This window comes from Anolis sagrei, chromosome 3, assembly GCF_037176765.1.
Source record: "Anolis sagrei isolate rAnoSag1 chromosome 3, rAnoSag1.mat, whole genome shotgun sequence".
Lineage (NCBI taxonomy): Eukaryota > Metazoa > Chordata > Lepidosauria > Squamata > Dactyloidae > Anolis > Anolis sagrei.
In genome coordinates, this window is record NC_090023.1 from 259,659,235 (window position 1) to 259,682,791 (window position 23,557).

The 23,557-nt window shown below is 40.1% G+C and overlaps 1 protein-coding gene across 12 annotated transcripts in view; it reads right to left on the reverse strand.

Moving 5' to 3' along the window:
• Positions 1–2,423: 2,423 nt before the first annotated feature.
• Positions 2,424–23,557, reverse strand: part of MCF2L2 (MCF.2 cell line derived transforming sequence-like 2) — a 243,203-nt gene continuing 222,069 nt past the window's right edge. For 6 of the 12 annotated variants that reach the window (XM_067466067.1, XM_067466070.1, XM_067466061.1 and 3 more), the window contains 7 exons: positions 21,145–21,234; positions 20,705–20,776; positions 19,339–19,428; positions 15,297–15,415; positions 14,305–14,417; positions 10,036–10,139; positions 2,424–8,187 (listed from right to left, as the gene is read on the reverse strand). In XM_067466067.1, the coding sequence (XP_067322168.1) occupies positions 8,087–8,187; positions 10,036–10,139; positions 14,305–14,417; positions 15,297–15,415; positions 19,339–19,428; positions 20,705–20,776; positions 21,145–21,234 (689 nt within the window). In that variant the 3' untranslated portion in view covers positions 2,424–8,086. Of the gene's footprint in view, positions 8,188–9,915; positions 9,997–10,035; positions 10,140–14,304; positions 14,418–15,296; positions 15,416–19,338; positions 19,429–20,704; positions 20,777–21,144; positions 21,235–23,557 lie in introns of those variants that run through there. The other 6 variants (XM_067466066.1, XM_067466062.1, XM_067466063.1 and 3 more) reach the window with 5 other exon arrangements.

Sequence of the window (23,557 nt, forward strand, 5' to 3'; positions counted from 1 at the left end):
ATACATCGTAACCAAACAAGCAGTTCCAGTGAGTACTAATACCCATTCTTTAGCTCTGTTTTGGAGCTGGATTTACAGTCTGAGCAAGTACAGACTGTGGATGAAACACTCAGAGACACCATGGATTCCTTTGAGGAGGATTTCTTCCCCTCACCCCTCACAGAATGTTGGCCATATGTCATTTGAGCAGTTGCCAAATCATAGCTTCCAGAAACTCCAGAAATTGATTTATTTTAAACCACAATTGTGGTGTGGGATTTCCATAATTTTGCAGAGTTAACTTTTCTCATGCACAGTAAGTTTTAAGGATAAGTTCCTCTTCTTCTTCTACCTTCTTGGTTCCAGCCCAGCTTATGTGTCCGAATGTATATCTCCCTATGAACCATCTAGGACAATGTTTCTTAACCTTTCTAATGCCGTGACGCCTTAATACAGTTTCTCATGTTGTGGTGACCCCCCAACCATAACATTGTTTTCATTACCACTTCACAACTGTAATCTTGCTATTGTTATGAATCGTCACATAAATATCTGATATGCAGGATGTATTTTCATTCACTGGACCAAATTTGGCACAAATACCTGATGCACCCACACTTGAATACTGGTGGGGTTGGGGAGGATTGATTTTGTCTTTTGGGAGTTGTAGTTTCTGGCATTTATAGTTCACCTACAATCAAAGAGCATTCTGAACTCCACCAATGATTGAATTGAACCAAACTTGGGACACAGAACTACCACAACCAACAGAAAATACTGGAAGGTTTGGTGGCAGTGACCTTGAGTTTTGGAGTTGTAGTTCATCTACATCCCAAGAGCATTGTGGACTCAAAACAATGATGGATCTGGACCAAACTTGGCATGAATACTCAATATGTGCAAATGTGAATTCTGGTGGAGTTTGGGGAAAATAGAGTTGACATTTGGGAGTTGTAGTTGCTGGGATTTATAGTTCACCTACAATCAAAGAGCATTCTGAACTCCACAATGATGGAATTGAACCAAAGTTGGCACACAGAACCCCCATGACCAACAGAAAATGCTGTGTTTTCTGATGGTCTTTGGTGACCCCTCTGATAACCCCTCATGACCCCTCTAGGGGTCCCGATCCCCAGGTTGAGAAACACAAGATCGTCTGGGGAGGCCCTGCTCTTGTTCCCGACTTCTTCGGCGGCACAAATGGTGGGGACAAGAGACAGGGCCTTCTCAGTGGAGGCCCCTCGGCTGTGGAACTCCCTCCCCAGGGATATTAGATTAGTCCCTTCCCTCCTGACCTTCTGCAAAAAAAGTGACAACATGGCTTTTCGAGCAAGCCTTTGGGAACCTAGTGCAATATATAAACACAGAACTGGAATGCCTTAGACTATGATTTTGGACAACAAGGCTAATAGGGAAGGAAGTGGTTTTATATGTTTTTAAAATTTTTAATGTATGTATTTTATAATTCTGTTTAAATGTTTGTTGTAATTTTTACATTATTTTAATGGCATTGAATAGCTGCTTATGTTGAATCACCTTCGGGTTCGAGAAAGGCAGGGTAGAAATATAATAAATAAATAACTTCTCCTCCTAGGCCAGGACAACACAAATCTAGCTTTTTGGACTAGCACACTGGAACATGCTATAAAGCATGTAATTTCTGATCCCATCTCAAGGTCTGTCATATTTTGTCATTACTGTAAGAGTTATTTAAAACAAAACAAAACAAAAAACCTTGGGCTGATTTTTTTTTTGTTGTGTCAGGAGTGACTTGAGAAACTGCAAGTCGCTTATGGTGTGAGAGAATTGGCCATCTGCAAGAACGTTGCCCAGGGGATGCCTGGATGATTTTGATGTTTTTATCATCCTTGTGGGAGGCTTCTCTCATGTCCCTGCATGAGGAGCTGGAGCTGATAGAGGGAGCTCATCCGCCTCTCCCCGGATTTGAACCTGCGACCTGTCGGTCTTCAGTCCTGCGGGCACAGGGCCTGCGCCACTGTGGTCTCCTTGGACTGATGACACAAGTTTTGTCCTTTTCTGTAGTGGAATGGACTGGCAAAAACACCTCTACGCATTCTTCCCATAGAAAAGCCTATGAAATTCATGGGGTTGCCGTAAATAGGTAAGTGACAGCCCAGCCAAATACATACTTTCACCCTTCGGTAACAACAACGCCCCTTCCTATTCCCAGTTATTCAACAGAAGAGACTTTTGGGGGGAACCAGGACTGTAAGAGAAGAAAAACTCCCATTTCAACAAGGCAGCTAAGGCTTCAAGAAATGCACATTATTGCATTCCCCTTATTGATGTTACATCTGATTTTGTCTCACTGTTTTGTATCTAAAAGCACCTGTTGAGGAAGTGGGTTCATACTTCTTGGTGCTATGTGTGTTTATGTATAAATATAAAACTGATGCAGAAAAAAGCAACAACTTTGCAAGCCGTTTTGTAATCCAGTATTTATAATCTTTATAAAGTGGAAACAAAGGGTTGATTTTACATAGTTCATAATGGTATATTTACAGAAAGTCCAGCTTCACACACACACACACACACTCACGCGCGCACACATTTTGCAATACATTCATACATTCTGTTTCGATACATGGAAGAGAGCAATTCCTATTTTTCACCCTCTGCCTAGCTTTCCGCAACCACAAGCTACAAATAACATTACCCTCAGTACACATGAAGGATAAAAATTACACATCTTGGACAAAGGAATTCTACCAGCAGTTTCAGTACTAGCTGCATCTGCTGGAGAAAATGCAGAATTATTTAAAATATCATCTTCAATCAGCTTATCATATTGTTATAGTCCCTGTATTTCACAGTTCCTCAGTGTACCTTTCAGAAGGCTGTGTCAGTATGTAATTTAATGCCCTAAATCAATTGAAAATGAACCTTGTTTTTCAAAATGAGTGACATAAGAACCCTCCAACATTTCAAACATAAAAACCAAGGCATGTGTAAACAAGCAACATCAGAGTGTGGTCAAGATGGCAAAATAATAATGAAAAATACACAAGTCACGAGAGGCTGCAGCAGTTGGCTTTTGCCCGAGCCTATTGGGAAGAGCGAGAGGTTTCCCCTTCCCATCCTTTCCCTCCTGTTGAATCAAATGATTGTAGCAGCAACTGAAATAACCTAAAGACAAAGGGGACAATGGGAGAATGAAAGAGAAACTTGGAAATGAAACTGAGAAACTGGAATGACAGAATATTAATTAGAACTGTTACCACTAAACTGTGATAGTTGGGGGATATGTGATGTCAAAAATATATTCCCTAGCCATTTGGTGACTGTGACCTTCCTAACCTTTCTATTAAACAACAGAACTGGGGAGAAGTTTAGAAATTTGGGTTGTTCCCCTGCTCTCCTAATGAATCCTTAAAAAGCTTATTGTGGGTTGAGCATCCCTTATCCATAATGCTTGGGACTAGTACTTTGGAGTTCTCAGTTCTTGAGATTTTGGGATATGTGCATAAATGAGATATTGTGATGATGGGATTCAAGAAAGGAGATTCCACCTGAACATGAGGAAGAACTTCCTGACTGTGAGAGCCGTTCAGCAGTGGGACTCTCTGCCCCACTGTGGTGTGGTGGAGGCTCCTTCTTTGGAAGCTTTTAAACAGAGGCTGGATGGCCATCTGTCAGGGGTGATTTGAATGCAATATTCCTGCTTCTTGGCAGGGGGTTGGACTGGATGGCCCATGAGGTCTCTTCCAACTCTTTGATTCTAAATCTTAACATGGAATTCGTTTATGTTTCATACACTCCCTATGCAAATAACCTAAAGGGAATTTATACATAATATTTTAAAACATTTTTTGGATGTAACCAAGTTTGTGTACTTTGAAACATCAGAATCAAAGGTTCCACTACTTCAGCCAACCATGTGGACAATTTTAGAACATTTTGGATTTCGGGATTTGCAACATGTACTGTGAGTGCTGTTCTGACCACATAATGATCAAACGCTCCCCCCATACCCAATTCACCTTGTAAGTAGCAGCGCTACATTGATATAGCCATGTTGTTGGAGAATAGGGAGATGAACAGTGATGAATCCAGCTACTTTCCTGTTGTTGAACACATTGAAAGGACAGAATTTGCAGGGAGCTCACAAGGAACCAGAGGTCTCCGTAGACAGGAAAATAGCTGGAATCATCCCCACTCGCGGTTCTGCTCTCCAGCAACACAGAAATGGCCATATTAAGGAGGGGGGGGGGGGGACCATGCTGCTTACAAGGCACATTCTTGAAGGACAGTATCAGGAGAAGTATCTATGGAGGCATTTGATACAGCAAGCATGGGAAACACTTTAGCCCTACAGGTGTTTTGGACTTTGACTCCCACAATTCCTGATAGCCAGTAGGTAGTTAGGAATTGTGGGAGTTAAAGTCCAAAACACCCGGAGGGCCAAAGTTTGCTCATGCCTGTGATACAGGATCTCATCCATTACATAGGCCCGAGATAGAATTTGCAGCTGTTCTTAATGTATTTTTTGGCTGCTGAATTTGAAAACACCATAAAATGTCATTCCACACACAGTTCTTTCGCAGGTCCTATATTTTTATCATTTCAGTTGTTACTCAGTTTTAAGTGTGGACACTTATATGTTCCAGTGCAATTTCCTGTAGTGCTTTTGAATGGATTTGCAAATAAAGATTTTTTTGAAAAGTGTACTGGAATTCTTTTTAACCCCGTTTACTCCCCAAACAAATCTCAGTCAGATATTACAGAATAAAAATGTCAAAGCAAGTTGTTTAAGAGATTGTATGTGATGGAGCAAATCTGAGGTCATATCTGGACATAGAATACCAAATTCCTACAAAACCATTAAAATGGTTTTATGACCCTCAATTTTGCAGGCCTGTGTTATCTCTCATCAGTTTGGCTGTGCCTGGAGAATTCCAAAAGGAAATGAAACTGTTGAAATGAAAGAAGGCAATGACCCTATAGGACTGTTCAAATATCCTGCTAAAGTCCTATCTGCATCCATATGTGGATATAGATAAACATCTGTCTGAATATATTTTAATTCCCTTGACAGAAATCTGTCTCTTGTCCTATTCCCAACACATACTCATTTTCCACTTCCTAGGGAAGAGGGAAAAACACTGATTTACAGGGTTTGGGGTAAATCTTTTAGATATAAAAAAGGATTCAGGTCATGAAATGCACACATAGCAAAAAGCACCAGGAACATGACTGGCTGTAGTTCTGTGCAATGAATTGTGTAATATGGCTTCAATAAAGCATTGCAGAACATATTCAAAAGCTAATACTTTTTTTCTTGCAAATCTGAGGAAGATAATAATGTATTTTGGAAAATATTGTCTCCATTTAAATATTTCCCATTTCTAGGCTCCTTGGGCTTCAAGAAAGATATGGTAAAGGCTATAAAGTTTATGCATAAAGAACCAGAAGAAGGGGATTTTCCAGTTGTATGAATGTATAATACTATCAAAACTCCCCTTCTCTACTATAAACCACAGTTTTAGAAGAAGAGTAATTTCCAAATGTAGAATTTTCTGTGCAAATCATTCTTTGCTTCAGAGTCTCATATGCTGGCTTGTCATTTATCCAAATTTAGCTGCAAATCCAGTTATTGTGACCTCTGAGAATTGGGCTGTTGCAATGGGAAAGACTGATCTATTTGCAGCTTTCAGTGTTTACTAAACACGTTCACATATAGGAAAAATGTTGCTGGTGCTACATGTGTCAATTAGCTTGCCTTGTAGAGAATAACATTAAAAATGGGAAGAAGTTCTGAATTGGGAATTTTGGTGGAATTACATTCTTCCAGGCTCACTGACTAGTTGTGAGAAAGGTCATTTGGTCCTTTCACATTACATAGTGTTATGATTCTATTCTAAGTGTAGTATTTACCATTCCAGGGAATTTTGGGATTTGGGAGGGTACTTAGAATTGTCAGCCATAAAGTTCTGCTGCTTTTGCCAAACTACAAACTCCAGAAGTCATAGGATCTGGGCATGGCAGTTAAAGTGGAACCATAGTGCTATAACTGTGTAGGGCAAAAGGATCTATTATATCTCACAGCTGAAGTACTCAGTCTTGTTGAAGGCTTTCATGGCCAGAATCACTGGGTTGTTGTTTTTTCGGGCTATATGGCCATGTTCTAGAAGCATTCTCTCCTGACATTTTGCCTGCATCTATGGCAGACATCCTCAGAAGTTGTGAGGTCTGAGGATGGCTGCCATAGATGCAGGTGAAACCTCACAACAGCAACAGACAATGTGAATCTCCAAGTCATGCAGTTTGGTTCTTCACTTACTTTTTCAATCTATGGAGTGTAGACTGGGCTACTAGTGACTCTGCACTCTAAGTGAATTGGCACTTATTTATTTGTTTGTTTGTTTATGGCATTTATATGCTGCCCTTCTCACCCCAAAGGGGACTTAGTCAATCGTCAGTCTCAAAAAGGGGGAGAGAGCAGAGAGAGACTTTAGAGTTACCTTTACAGAGAAAATTGGCTATAATTTGAGTGAGTATTACAATATAAATAAGGATTTCTGCAAAGCTCTCCCTTTATTTATTTATTTATTTATTTACTATACTTGTATACTGCCCCTCTCAGCCCGGAGGCAACTCCCATCATTAGGACACACAAATAAATTATAGATTTTGTCCATGGGACAGCCAGGACCAGCCCAACTATTCATGCAAGCCAGGCACCATGCAATCTGAGCATCCCAGCATACTTTGTACTATTACTAAGAATCCTGGGATGTACCTCTTAAGATTGTATAGTGTGACTATGGGGAGGGGATAGATACCAAAGGGTAAGGTTGCTTTATTTGGATTCCTCTCCACATACTAACCTTAGAATACAGCATTCCTCAATTAGCCCTATTCCTATATCAAAATTTGTTTTTGTAACATTACACTACTAGCAGCTTTATGGGACCGAGCGTTCCCAATCACGACCCAATTGCCTTCATGCAAAACATCTTCATGTATTTACTTCCCCTGCCTGCAATCTGGAACTCATAAGTGCCTTGGATCCTATGGATCTGGATGGCTATGGCAAGTCATGAAAATGTCCATCATGGTGTTTATACAGTCTCTCTTACAATGGTATATGTATGGCATGGCAGCAAACTGGTGACTTGTTCTCCCCATCAGCAAAGTCAATTGGCAAGTATCAAAACACACGGCAGACGTCATATGGATATGAGTTAAATATTTGCAGCAGGAGAAGGGAGCACTGATCCTTGTTCAGGCACCCAACATATGACAATGTCCAACATGCATTCTACTCAAGTATAAAAATGGGGAATGGCAGCATCAGACAGAAGTGTCAGCACCAAATGCAAAGGGATGCGTTCCCACAGTCACACAGGGAAATGGAGCAACCTTCTTGATAGACACCAGAAACACATCCTAGAATTGCCTTCATAAATCACGTTTCTGCCTGACTCATCCCAACCATTTACGCCAAAGATACCCTTCTTTTTTCATTCCAAACACCCTGTAGACAAAAGATACCAGACAAAAGCATGTCACATCCTTCGTTGGTCAGCAAAACTGTACCACACGTTGCTCTGATTCAGAAACTGCATCTTCTTGACCATCAGCCAACCTACTTTAGTCTTGCTCTTTATGATTGTCTTGAGATATAATCAATTGATCTAGCCTTAGAAAATGAGAAGACACCGAGCAGCAGATTTAAATGGATGATGGGATCCGAGTTTTCACCTGGGAGGGTTTGAAGACCAGTCTGTAAAATCCAGCATTCAACCAACATAACCATAAAACCATGGGCATAGTAAGCTTTCACTGCTGTTAGCCTAATTTAGGCAAGGCCCTTCTCAATGAGTCAAAAATGCAGAGTAAAAAAAAAAGATACTGTAGACATGTTCATCAAACACAGCACCGGATTATTTCCCAGATTCCCTAACTCATCAGGTTGAGTGAGTAGTGTGTGTGTTTGTTCTGAGTGTGTGTTTTAATGGATCTCATGCTGATGCAGCTTCACAGAATTCTGAAGTTCAGAGCTTTGTAGGGAAGGCAATTCAATCCAGCGTCCGCCAGTAAACAGAGAAGAAGATGGAGTCCTGAGAAATTGTTCAAGGTATGTTCAGCTCCCAGCTTTCTGTTCTGCTGTCAAGCCTCTAGTCAGATCGGTCTCCTTCATTTCAGAGTTTGTGGAGGTGGTGCTGCAGGTGCCACTGTACATATCTGAAAGAGGAACACACCTGGGTTGGTAAGGAAAACTTTGCAGGTAGAGATCCTAAAAAATAACTGGACATGCGTAAATATTTTCCACCCATCTAGTTCTACTTTATCCGCCTACCCAGTGTTGACAATTTTACTACTTCCAGAATAGGCAATAACAGCAACAATACCAGTTTATCAATTACCTGCCTCTCCTTATGGCTTAAGGTAGGGCAAAGTGTGGACCCCCAAACACTGGACTTCAATGCATATCAGATCTAGTCAGCATAGCCAATGCTGGTCAATGTTAGGATATGCAGTCTAACAATAGTTGGAATGCTGCACTTTGTCTACTCCTCTATAATAGGTAGAATTTCACAGAGGATAAATACCACCACTCAGTCACCACCAGTAAATGTGGGCTGGACAATGCCATTGTTAGGTAGAATGGGAAAACTCGCCAAACTCAAAGAATGCCCCTCCTCATCTTGGAGAGAAGTGACCAGTGAGGTGCCACAGGGTTCTGTCCTGGACCAAGGGTTATTGAACATCTTATCTATTATCTATCTCGAGCTGAAAGAAATTGTTGTTCTTGTTGTTGCTTTATTTTTACCCCACCTTTCTCCCCATGGGGACTCAAAGCAGCTAACACGCCACACTAGACTAACAACAACAAGTTATTCAACATCTTATCTATTATCTATCTCGAGCAGAAAGAAATTGTGGTTGTTTTTTTATTTTTACCCCACCTTTCTCCCCATGGGGACTCAAAGCAGCTAACATGCCACACTAGACTAACAACAACAATAACAACTTATCAATGACTTGAATGAAGTTTTAGAGGACGTGCTTATCAAATTTACAGATGACACCAAATCGAGAGGGATAGCTAATACCCCAGAACACAGGATCAGAATTCAAAACGACCTTAACAGATTAGAGAGATGGGCTAAAACTAACAAAATGAACTTCAACAAAGAGAAATGCAACATACTACACATTTAGGCAGAAAGCATGAAACATACAGATATACGATGGGAAATACGATGCTTAGAAATGGTACATTTGAAAATAATTTGGGAGCCTTAGTAAAGTTCAACATGAGCCAACAGTATGATGTGGCAGTTTAAAAAGCCAATGCAATTCAAGGCTGCATCAAGAGGTGTGTAATGCCTAGATCAGTGGTTCTCAACCTGCTGGTCCCTAGGCATTTTAGCCTACAACTCCCAGAAATCCCAGCCAGTTTACCAGCTGTTAGGATTTCTGGGAGTTGAAGGCCAAAACACCTAGAGATCCACAGGTTGAGAAGCACTGGCCTAGATAGAAGAAAATCATAGTCCCACTCTATTCTGCTTTGGTCAGAACTAATCTGGAAAACTGTCCAGTCCTGGGCACCACAATCTAAGAGAGATATTGACAAGCTGGAAGGTAGTGAGAGGAGAGCAACTTAAACAATCAAAGATCTGGAAGCCAAGCCCTACGAGGAGCAGCTTAGGGAGCTGGAGAAAAGAAGCCTACGAAGGGACATAATAGCCATGTTTTAACATCTGAAAGGATGTCATATTGGAGATGGAGCAGGCTTATAATCTGTGGTTGTAAGACTAGGACACCACGCAACTGATTGAAGGTTCAGGAAAAGGGATTCCAACTAAACATTAGGAGGAACTTCCTGACAGTAAGAGCTGTTCGTGTAGTGGAGTCTCCTTCTCCGGATGTTTTTAAAACAGAGGCTGGATGGCCATTTGTTGGGAGTGCTTTGATTGTGTGTTCCTGAATGACCTGGGATTGGACTGAATGGCCCTTGGGGTCTCTTTCAGCTCCAATGATCTTGTTCTAAAACGGAAGCAAAACACTTTTCAGACTCACTGCTACCTGCATTGCTGATCCTGAAGATGTATATGGCATCCCCTTCTGCTGGCTGAAGCAGGCTGGAAGGAACCCAGTCTGTTTTCTCAGAAACCAGCTTCTTCACTAACCTGAATGTTCAAAAGAAATAAAGTAAGATGCAGAGTTCTTTCACAGACAAGTTTGCAAAATACATGTGGCTTCCTGCAAGACTTAACATGTTTTATGAATGTGTTGTACAGCATGACTCCTGTATCCGTGGGACTGGTATCCATGGCTTCACCGTATCTAACAAATACGTCATCTCTATGAATTGTTTAGGTCCTCGAGGTGATTTTATGGTATGCTTTCACCTGCAGTTACCATACAGTTGAGCTGGCAAGGTCCCAGAGACCATACTCATCTACAAATTTTCTAGGTCTCTAGCACAATTTATTTATTTATTTATTTTGGTCACTTCTACCCCGCCCTTCTCAACCCCCGAGGGGAGACTCAGGGCAGCTTACACCGGCACAATTTGATGCCAAAAATTCAACAAATAAATTACATAACAGCAATAACCACAGTAGTTAAAACAATCAATTAAAACAATAACAATTCAACAATTAAAAGCCAATCTAGTGGCCAGCATTCACCGAGTTCTAAACAATTCTATTGTAACTTCCATCAGAAGTATTCCTTTCAGTAGAGTTTGCTATTATCCATGGTTCCTATTTTTACGGTAACTTCGTGAATGTATCTCTTGTACAGGTGTAATACTATATCTCATTTCTTTACACAAACTTTTGAAACATCTATAATGTTTAACAGCATAATACATCAATATAACATGTCACACTACTGTAATCTCTCCCCACATTATCTCATAATCTATAAGAGGGGTCCTCAAACGTTTTAAGCAAAGGGCTGGTTCACAGATCCTCAGATGTTTGGGGGCCTGGATTATAGTTTGAAAAAAAAAACATTAACAAATCCCTATGCACACTCCACATATATTATTTGTAGTGCAAAAAAACCCATGAAAGAACAGTACAATTTTAACCAACATGAACTTACCAGCATTTCAATGGAAATGTGAGCCTGCTTTTGGTTGATGAGATAGTCAAGTTAATTAGGATTGCTGTGTGCTTTCAAGTTGTTTCAGTCTTAGAGTGAATCTACTGTATATACTTGAGTATAAATCGACACAAATATAAGCTAAAGTCCCTAATTTTACCACAAAAAAACTGGGAAAACTTATTAACTCCAGTATAAGCCAAGGATGGGAAATGCAGCAGCTACTGGTGAATTTCAAAAGAAAAATAGGTACCAATAAAATTACAATAATTGAGGCATCAGTAGGTTAAATGCTTTTGAATATGTACATAAAATGTAGTTTAAGGTAAGACTAATTAAATCATTAATCTAACCTTCTTCAATGTAAATGTGCTTATGTATACTTCCAATAATTACTGTAGTTTATTTTAACTATACATGTTTATATGAATAAGTAAAAGTTGGAAAGTCTGTTGCAAGGTTCAATTAGTTGCTTGTGTAATCATTGTGGAATTAAACATATTTTGTATTGTCAAAGGCTTTTATGGCCAGAATCACTGGCTTATTGTGAGTTTTCAGGGGTGTATTGTCATGTTTCAGAAGCATTCTCTCCTGACGTTTCACCTGCATCTATGGCAGGCATCCTCAGAGGTTGCTTTGGCAAGACGGTTGCAAGGTTCAATTAGTTGCTTGTGTAATCATTGTGGAATTTAACAGATTTTTGTATTGTCAAAGGCTTTTATGGCCAGAATCACTGGCTTATTGTGAGTTTTCAGGGGTGTATTGCCATGTTTCAGAAGCATTCTCTCCTGACGTTTCACCTGCATCTATGGCAGGCATCCTCAGAGGTTGCTTTGGCAAGACGGTTGCAAGGTTCAATTAGTTGCTTGTGTAATCATTGTGGAATTTAACAGATTTTTGTATTGTCAAAGGCTTTTATGGCCAGAATCACTGGCTTATTGTGAGTTTTCCGGGGTGTATGGCCATGTTTCAGAAGCATTCTCTCCTGACATTTCACCTGCTTCTATGGCAGGTATCCTAAGAGCTTGTGAGGATGCTTGCCATAGTTTCTATTGGAAACTAGCAAAATGGGGTTTATATATCTGTGGAATGTCCAGGGTGGGAGAAAAAACTCTTATCTGTTGGAGGTAGTTGTGAATGTTTCAATTGGCCACCTTGATAAGCATTTAATGGTGTAGCAGTTTTCAAAGTCTGGCTTCTTACTGCCTGGGGGAAACCTTTGTTGAGAGGTGATTAGCTGTCCCTGATTGTTTCTTGTCTGGAGTTCCCCTTTTTTTGAAAGTTGTTCTTTATTTACTGTTATGATTTTAGAGCTTTTTAAATACTGGTAGCCAGTTTTTTTTAATTTTCATGGTTTCTGTTGAAATTGTCCACATGCTTGTGGATTTCAATGGCTTCTCTGTGTAGTCTGACATGGTAGTTGTTAGAGTGCTCCACCAGTGATTTCGACCATGAAGCCTTGGTAATACAAAGTTTTATTATATTATTATAAAACAAGAACATCTTTAGTCATTTTCTCAATTAAGGGAACATCCGGGACATAATAAGTAGCATGTCTGGGAGATCTGCTCGATCCTTGGAGGATGGGGGAAGGGGACAGTAATGGGATATGAAAGCCAAAGCAAAGCAGCAGAGTAATGGTATGACTGGGAATGCATCTAAGTGAGAAACATGATCCAGAACAATGATTTGGATTTGCATCATAGTTCTTAGAAAACACCTGTGCTTTTGAATGGGAAACATGACACAAGATTAAGCCAACTGTGGATAATTACATATCTGATGCTCAACAATTATTTGCATCTCTGTTGTGAAAGCTACCTGCCTGCTGAATATGTGATGCCAATGTATAGGACTATGAGGAAATCACTAGAAGAAAGGGACAAGCTCTGTCCTCCCAGTTGTTTTGCATTCATTGTTTTGCCACAAGAGATGAATGCAGAGTAGAAATATGTGTGAAGCACATTTCTGTGAAAAAGTGTTCCCTCAAATGGTGAAGGATTTCTATTTGTCATAGCACTTGATGTTCCTCACCTATGTATATTGTATTTGTAATTGCTCACTGGCAAATAAGTGCAGCCTAATTTGCAAATCTAATTGCTGAGGTCCATAGCTCTCAGGAAATCTCACTGTGTGCAGGAAAATTAGTTTATTACAGGATATCTGCATTTCTCTTAACATCTCCTTTGACCAACAGCCTGGTAATCCCCTTGCCCTTCAAATAGAAGGGGCCAGACCTGAAATTGAGAACCTCATGTTTAAAAGATTCCAGCTTCCATTCTCTAGTCTAAACATTAACATTTCTAAGCCTTATAGTAGAGGGGAGGGTATTATGTTTTAAGCAGTGGTTCTTAACCTATGGGTGACGGACAACCAGTGGACCCTGAGGATGAAAATCTGGTCCGCGAGCCTTCTTCCTCTTTATTTATTTTATTTTATTTTATTTTATTTTATTTCTTCTCCTTTTGCACCACTTGCCATTCCTTCCTTGTTGCTGATCATGGCATATGTTCCATATCAGAAACTAGAGCTGATGTGATCTATCCAATGCAATTTTCTGAATCAGCATCACAAACGGAATCTAAAGTTGGGTTTCAAAAATCAGGCCACATTTTGCCCCCCCCCCCCCCCCCCCAGGGGAAAGTATAAACTTTTTTGAACTTTGGGGCAAAGTCATCTTTCATCTTTTTGCATTAACTTGAAGCCTACCTGAACGGTTGATTCTCTTACCCACCCTAATTTTCCCTCTTCTTTTCTGTCTGTCCGCTGCCGGTATTTCACTCAATACTCAACCAATACTTAAAAGTGAGAAGTCTTACCCTATAGCCACCAAATCCTATCTGATATTGAAAGCTAAGCACGATCAGGACTTAGATGGGAGACCACCAATGAATACTGAGTGCTGTAGGCTATATTTCAGAGGAAGGAGCTGGCAAAAACTCTTGTCTAAGAACACCCTGCAGACTTCACATGATTGCCATAAGTTAACAGATGACTTGAAGGCGGACAGTCTTGTGTGTATGTACCTGTGTTTCAAGAGTCCTTTGTCTCACCCTGGTCATTCCACAGATATATAAACCCTTTTCCTAGTTCCAACAGACCTCACTACCTCTGAGGATGCTTGCCATAGATGCAGGCGAAACGTCAGGAGAGAATGCCTCTAGACCAGGGCCATATAGCCCGAAAAACCTACAACAACCCACCTATGATTGTGTTTTTCTCACTGGTTTTTATACTTACCATTGTCCGTCTTCACCTTCCTGTATCAACTGCACTAAATCCCCATCTTCTAGCGTAAGGGATTCTGAGAAACAGGTATCATAATGGCCTTCTACCTGGTAGAGATTTGACCCCTAAAATAAACAAAACAATGGGGCACATGAAGTTTCTATGGAGTGGAGGGCTATGGGCGGCAGGTGGGAGGAAAGGATATTCTAAGCAATGCATTCCTGCATTCAAAATCATAAATGCATCTGGAAAACCAATAGATTAATTTCAGAAAGGGAACTAGATTTAAAAACAGTGCAAAGGTTGAATATCATAAATACCTCAAATGTTTTATAAAAGCACATCTGTAGCCTTTTTCAAATTAAAAAAAATTGCCATATATTTCCATATACTTTTAAGGCTCAATTGCTAGTGCCAACTTAAGAAGGCCCATTGAATCAATGGGACCTATATCAATAACTGATTCAACACAACTGCTCTAGCTGGGACCAGGGGTGCACCTACACTGTTGAATTAATACAGTTTAACACCACATTAACTGCCATAAATCAATGCTGTGGGATCCTGGGAGTTGTAGTTTTACAAGGTTTCTCTGCCAAAGAATAAACCAATATGAAATTTGTGTTTAACCATTACGTGCATATATCTCCACATACAGGTATTCCAAAGTCAGAGAAAAAAAAATCAAAACTCTGGTCCCAAGCATTTCAAATAAGGGATACTTAACCTGTAACCAGCTCTGATTCCTTCACATGGTGAAGTATACCCATTAAAATAGTTAACCAGGGAAACCACTGGTTGTCAAACATGAAATCATAGTAAGGATTTAGAAATATAAAACTACAACATGATGGTATTTTTATGTACTCAACATTGACACCATTTTTCAAACATCCCTGTAATCTGGAAAAGTGCAAAGCAACAATTTTCCGGTGCATAATATGGAGGTGAGTTCATGGTAACAGGAAAGGGAACAGCGTAAAGTTTCAAGGGATATTACATACATTATTAGGCTGGTTTTCCTCCTCCATATCCGAAGAGTTAGAAAGCTCCTCCGCACTGGATGGGATGACTTCAAAGTCCTCAAAAGTGTCTAGTGAAGGCATCTGCCTGCTGGGCCATCCTTTACAAAAGGAATAGAATGAGTGGCATTAGCTCAATTTTATTGTAAGCCATTCTGAGATATTTGGCTAAAGGATGGGATAACAATAGTTTAATTAATAAATCAAATAAATAATTAATTACAGTTGGCTATCCATATCCATGGAGTTTGCATCCATGGATTCAATACACAGAGACCTGAAAGTGTAAAAAAAAAAAAAACAATCCCCAAAGGTATCCTTGATTTTGCTATTTTATGTAGGGACACTCCCCTCCCCCCCCCCCCCCATGCCACTGTATATAAGAGGACTTGAGCATTCACAGATTTTGGTATCCACAGGCATCCTGAAGCCCAGGAGACACTAAGGGCCCCACTGTACACATAGACATTCTCTCTACAATTCTATTGAAAGGGTTTACAGAGCTTTAAATTTCTATGAAATATTGATTTAAATCATTGATCCTAAAGACTTGGCTGTCAGCAAAGTCCTTCAAATACACTTACAACACACATTGCCCAGTTCGCTGCAATATAAGGGTCTCACAGGAGACATTAATTGGGGCTGCAAATCATGTCCCAGATTTGGAACAATGGAAAAGCTGGTATATAAATAAAGTTAACAACAGCAACAGTAAAGCCACATATCATATCACACATATCACATGAAATATGGAATCCATTGTTGACGTACTCCTGTGAAACTTCCCCTACACATTTGATGGTACTTTTTTGGATGATGTAGAACAGATGTATGTATTCAATTCATGGTTGTACAAGTGAAGTTCCACAAATATAATCCTTTCACGTGAGCTTTAATCTTACTGTCAGTATAAAGTAAACAAGAGCCACTGAATCCACTGTAACAGCTGGCATGCAAAACCATAAATTGAATCAATTGGTTTAGATCAGTGGTTTCCAACCTTTTTTAAACCAGGAACCACTTGACCAGGAACCACTTTGACCAGGAACCATTAGTACCAAAAGGGATACGAATCATTTTTTGGTCAGCTTGAGATTCGGTTTGGTTATTTGGTGTGCTGACTCAGAAAATTGCATTGGACAGACCAAATCAGCTTGAGTTTCTGATACAGAACATACGCCATCCAGTAGTTGCCCTCTCCTCACCCACAGAAAACCGTATTTAATAAGCCTTGGCACTATAAGAGGGTTTCACAAGATCTGTTACTCTTGTTACAACTAATCTAGTAACAGTGAGGCTGTGGACCATATTTTTGTTCTTGCGGACCACTGGTGGTCCACGGACCACAGGTTAGGAGCCACTGATTCAGATGGATAGATAAAATCAAACAATCAACAACTGAATGAATTGAAACTGGCCAAATGGTTTACTGGACTAAAAAACAAAATACCAGCCACACAGTTGGGCATTTTGGATGATGCTGATGGTACAGTTGTTATGCACCATCCAAAAATTCATGTGACTTCACTGTGCAACATCATTTATTATGACTGCAGAAAGAACCACTCCAGATGCCTCATTGCACAATGGAACACATTGAGAGATACACAGGTGAGAAGGAAAGAGTTAACCTTCCTTCTTCTGCTGCTGTGATCCATATCTGGTCAGGATCACTGCATGGAAAATTCCCTTATGGGAACTCCAATTCCTGAATCCTCCAAAACACAAATCTATGGAGGGGTGGGTGGGTTGTGAAACAGTAGGCAACCTAGAGCACATGCTTTATAGTTCAAATAAAACATAATGAGGCATTTTGTCAGATTCATGTAACAAACTGGATGCTTTGATCCTTAAAGGCCTATGTAGCAATAAACATGTTAGTCCTTAAGGTTGTCGTACAAAACGCTTCCTTCTTTTGTTCGGGTGAGAGTTCACAAAACATTACCACTATTCATTATTGGTGTCTTCTGTGTGGCAACAACAGTATCTGCTCCATATTCCATTCCTCTAACAAATGCATTTTTGTATTCAAAATCTTTCTAAACCTCCCTTTATGAAATGGCTTCCATGATAGTGCAGACTACACATACAAATGTTTTAAGCCAAAATACAAATGCAATAAAACAGCATTCATTACAAATTACACACAGAAAAGGCAGCAAGAAGATTTAAGTGCTAAGATAACCTTTGAAATGGCAGGGGAAATGGGCAATTTCTTGGCAATATTTCTTAGGAAAAGGTTTGCCACTGCCTTCCTCTGAGGCTGAGAGCATATGACTTTCCCAAGATCATCCAGTGGGTTTCTATGACTGAGAGATTATTCAAATCCAGATCTTCCCTGATCTTAGTCCAACATTCAAATCACTATATCATGATGACTCTCAACTGTATACCTTCAAGTTGCAAAGATACAGGATTGACGATGCCTGGCTCAAAAACAGTCCATGTGAGAAAGATCTTGGAGCCATTGTGTACAACAAGGTGAACATGAGCCAACAGTGTGATGCAGCAGCTAAAAAGGCCAATGGGATTTTGGGCTGCATCAAAAGGAGCATAGTGCCTACATTGGTGCCTCTCTATTCTGCTTTGGTTAGACCTCTTTACCTGGAATACTGTGTACAATTCTGGACACCACAGTTCAAAAGTGATATTGACAAGCTGGAAGGTGTGCAGAGGAAGGCAACTAAAATGATCGAAGATCTGGAGACTATGCCCTATGAGGATCATCTTAAAGATCTCTATGTTTAATCTGCAGAAGAGAAGATTGAGAGGAGACATGATAGCCATGTATAAATATATGAAAGGGTGTCATAAGGAAGAGGGAGCAGACTTGTTTTCTGCTGCCCTTGAAACTAGGAATAGGAGCAATGGGTTCAAAATACAGGAAAGGAGAACATGAGGAACAACTTCCTGACCGTATGAGCTGTTCAGCAGTAGAACTCTCTGCCTTGGAGTGTGGTGGAAGCTCCTTCCTTGGAAACTTTTAAACAGAGGCTGGATGGCCATCTGTCAGGGATACTCTGATTGTGCTTTTCCTGCATGGCAGGGGGTTGGACTAGATGGCCCATGTGGTCCCATCCAATTCTATGATTCTATGATGCCAATTTCTGACAAATCTAGGATTTTCTTGACAAAATTTGTACAGAAATTGTTTGTTGTTGCCTTCATCTGAGGATGAGGGTGTGCGATTTGCCCAAGGTCACCCAATAGGTTTCCATATCTGACCAGGGTTTTAAATCCTGATCTCAAACCACTATACCACATTAGATTTGAAGTTACTTCCATATGCTTGTTGTTGTTGATTGTTCAGTCATTTCCGACTCTTTGTGACCTCATGGACCAGCCCACGACATAGCTCCCTGTCGACCGTCACCACCCCCAGTTCCTTCAAGGTCAAGCCTGTCACTTCAAGGATGCCATTCTCTATCTTGCCCTTGGTCGGCCCCTCTTCCTTTTTCCTTCCACTTTCCCCAGCATAATTGTCTTCTCTAAGCTTTCCTGTCTCCTCATGATGTGGCCAAAGTACTTCAACTTTGTCTCTAATATCCTTCCTTTCAATGATCAGTCGGGCTTTATTTCCTGAAGTATGGACTGGTTGGATCTTCTCGCAGTCCAAGGCACTCTCAGAGTTTTCCTCCAGCACCACAGTTCAAAAGCATCTATCTTCCTTCACTCAGCCTTCACTATGTTCCAGCTCTCACATCCGTAGATGACTATGGGGAATACCATTGCTTTAACTACGCGGATCTTCGTTGCCAGTGTGCTTACTTGTCTATTACTAGGTTTATGTTAGGGGTTATTTCCTTTATTACAAAACACAAATGCAGAAAACTATGTTTTCTGACCAGAGCTTGCACTTTTTGCATACCCTCCTTGCCAAAACAACAACATTCCTCTTTTTCAGACATGCAAATTTTTATGTTAAAATCCAGGACATATTAAAATTCTGCCCTCTGTCTCCGTCTTATGGTCAGTTCATGCATCACATCTTAAATACAAGTGTTTGAATTCTTTTTATTTTTACCTGTCTGTGAAACGGATCTGGGTACTGGTCTCGTAGAGGGAACAACAGCGCTGCATTTAGCTTGAGCCAAGAGGTTGCAGTCAAAGGCATCTGGGATAGGAAGCAGGATTTGTGTATTCCAATTGAGATCCATGTTAAAGTGGACATGCCAGGCATGCAACCCCCTTGGGATGATCTTTCTAGCTATTGCAATGGCTGAGAGTAGGCAGGATTTCTTCACTGCCTTATAAGTAAGAATGCCCTTTTATACTATGAATGAATAATCTGAATCATGCAGTCAGGCCAAAGGTGAAGACAGATGTAATCATTTAAGAAGGATTACAGCAGGCTTTTCACTGTAGTTAGACGTCTCTTTGCACCATATACACCAGCAAACAGAAAACAGGGTTGGGAAAACATTTCTCATGGTCAATCAAGCACATCAGGAGGCTGTACACCTTTTTATTTACATTTTAAAATTGGATGTACATATGTTTTTATATAGAGAAAGATACTTATAAGCAATTCTATCAATGTTTTCCCAGAAGGAAAGTGAGCTCAGTGTGACATGCTCCTAGGATAGGATGTATAGGATGTATAGGATGTAGCCCTTATGAAGGAAAAGAAGATCAACACTCACAGAGGAAGAGTTATATTAACATGCAATCAAAGGCACAGGAACAACCTAAAAGTGGCAAGCAGCAAACCTGAGACAGAAATGAGCAACATGTAGCCGAGAGAGAAAATGGGTTGGAGTTATGAAGTTATATGACGCCAAGTTCCACCTCCCAATAGTCTTGTTCGTAAATTATTCTGTGACTGCCTTTTGTGGTTGTGACACTTGTGAATGTGGCAGAGAAAGCTGAAGTGGGCTACTTTAAAATCAAATTTTCGTCTCAGTCCTCAAAGCTTTCACATTTCCCATGGGAGAAGCTTTAAATCTAATACTGAAAACCAACTACAAGTCACAAAATGTATTGAAGCACCTGAAGCACCCAGTTCTGAAGCACCTGAGTGAGACGCAGGCGCATCTCCTGTAGTAAATAAGAGGATGCCAATCTAGAAGAAGTTCTGTCTTATGTGAGCACCAACTTGATGGTTTCACTGTTGTTACTGGAACCAAAGTTTGGACCTAGAACAGGATGAAGATAACGAAATTCTTCCCTTCACCCCAGTAATACATGAGCTTGAATGGAACTTGGCAGTTAAATCAGACATGTGTGGAACAGGCAATGAAATAAATAAATAAAATGACAAATGGTTATCTGGAAATGGACTGATTTGGAAGGCCTTGTGGAATCTCTCACATGTAAGATGCAAGTGAGGATGAAAGGATGGTCATTCCATGAGGGATGTCGAAGACTGAACAGCTCCATGCATTGAGTACCTTCAAAACCCAGAGGTGTCGGGTCACTTTTTATCTCATGCCTCTTGACTCTAATTGCAGGAGCAAGGGGACCTGTGTGAAGTTTGCAAATAAGAAGATGGGAAATACAGTTAGAAGTTCTCCCTATTCTCTTGGCATGAATAAGTCACTCTGAATAGAATGGATCATATCAAAATCCATAATATCGGCCCTAAAACATGCCCTCAACTTATACACAAAGTCGATCTATTCACTAGTATATACAGAATTTCCATAAATGCCCTGAATGGGAACAATATCATGCTGGTACGGCTCCACAGCTTATAACATCTTATTATTACCAGAAGCCTTGCACTTGATTCTTTCTACCCTTTGACTTGCCTGCAAGGTTTGTAGGCCAATGGCATTTGTTCTGATGCCTGTATAGATGAGGGACAGGTCAGGTTTTAGTATGACTGTACCTTTGGTTAAAGCAGATGGGTTAGTTGTGGTGTTGATGGAGGAAGCTAGGGAAAAGCGGCGGGTAACATCTCTCTCTCTAGATTCTGGATCTGGGAGGACAGATAGATGGATTCAAGGAAGGGTTAGAAGCACAGAAAAGCAAATAGGGTAAAGGAAGGATAATAGCAGTAGGGAGGAGGTTTATAAAGCAGCTTGTTATTGTTTAAAATAAAATAATAACAACAACAATAGTGTGTTAACCGTCCTGTTTACATGAGCAGAAATACTGCATGTCTTTTGAATAGTTTGATAGTGAATCAGTTCTCGTTTACATGAGCAGGGAGTGCCTAGCAGCTTGAATAACACAGTGGCAGCCATCAATACACTTTTTAATGGCCTAATAATTATACAGAATGAGATGGTTTCATATGGCAAGTTACCAAATGCACTGCTTGTCAGCTGGTTTCTTGAGTAACCACACTTTTGTTTTCTCAAATCGCCGATAAACTACTCAAGGTTGGTAAAATTGTACACAATACTCTGTAGGACAATATAAATGATTGGTCTACCACACGACTGTTTATATGTGTATTGTGTAAAAGGTTGGAGGTTTCATGCCATGTTAGATGACCAGTAGGTCATGGATGACTTCCCTTGGATCTAGAATTCTGCCCATCTCTTTATACCATGAATAAAGGCCATAATTTTTCTATAGATGCCATTTATTATCTTTGGTTCTGTTTCTTACTTCTAACCTATCCCAGCCTTAAATAAAACTGTTGACTACCAATCCATATAAGCCCAGTTCTTATACCAGTATTAACTGTTCATGAAAACAAGACCGAGTGATTTTGATAAAAGATTGTTCAGTAAAAACAGAACACATGGTGACAATCCCATTACATGTGAGTGAAATTGTATATGATGCACAAAAGTGAGCATGGTTGTTAAAATGTCTTTTTGTTGTTGTTACATGGTTGTATGAAGATTCCCGGGAATTTTAGTTCTAAATCAATGCTGTAACTATATATTGCCGAAGGCTTTCATGGCCGGAATCACTGGGTTGTTGTAGGCTTTTTTGGGCTATATGGCCATGTTCTAAAGGCATTCTCTCCTGACGTTTCGCCTGCATCTATGGCAAGCATCCTCAGAGGTAGTGAGGTGACCTCGTTACCTCTGAGGATGCTTGTCATAGATGCAGGCAAAACGTCAGGAGAGAATGCCTCTAGACCATGGCCATATAGCCCGAAAAAACCTACAACAACCCAATGTTGTAACTATCAAAGTGTTTCTGCACTAGCAGCTTCATAGCACTTTTAATGGCTCCATTCTCTGGCACAGTGGTTCTCAGCCTGTGGGTCCCCAGATGTTTTGGCTTTCAACTCTCAGAAATCTTAACAGCTGGTAAACTGGCTGGGATTTCTGGGAGTTGAGAACCAGTGCTCTAGAATGAAGGGATCTGATATCCGGTAAGATACTTGTTATCTCCTGGAATGCTCCAGTATACTCCCTTGATCTATAGTTCTAGCGTTCTCCAGAAGAAGACCAAACTATAAATCCCCGTAAGGAGTCATCACCGCTGAAGTCGTATTAACAATTAACCAACTGTGCAGTGTACATACACCCAAAGACAACATGAAACCCTACAAGTTCACTCACATATAAGAAAAATCATAGTATTGATAATGTAAAAGGTCGGTTCATTTTCAAATACTAAAACATATTAGGAATTTATTCAGGCGAAATTAGTATCCACATCTACACAGAAAGTAGCAATCGATTCAATATGTGTGAAACACGCATATTTCACTTTTGAATTCCAATAGAGGCAGAAAACTGAATCCATATCCCTTTTGTGCAAAGAAGTGAAAGTAAGAGAGTTTAATGCTAGCAATAATAAGACTAAACTTGTCTGGGCAAATACTTTATTATTCTAGGATCTGCAAAATCTTATTTACATGTATCCTAGGCTACAAATCTAGATAAGGTTTTAATAGTCATCGTTTCCTGTTGCAGAATTATAGGATGTTGAAAATGTCTGCATTTCCCTTAGGAATCATCTCTGTCAACAGAATTATAGTGCCCAGAACTGGGGTAATGGCTTTTGAAGCAATTTAAACCGGTAATGTCTGCCCCAGAAAGAAATGCATTGTGTTTGTTGGCTTCTAAATACACAGAAAAAGCTGAAACAATCCTAAAATTGCAGCATTTGCCCATTTATGGTACAGTTTTTCATAGATTAACTAATTACACAATAGACTGAACATCATCCTCTGAAACTCTTTATGACATTGGGATTCTAAATGGTACGTAGAAGATGTATTAAGAAAGCTATGGAATTATAAGTTTTATTGTATTAAGAAAGCTACGGAACCATAAGTTTTATGCAGCACTGTCAATGTTTTAGCAAGATGCCTTTGAGTATCCATATTT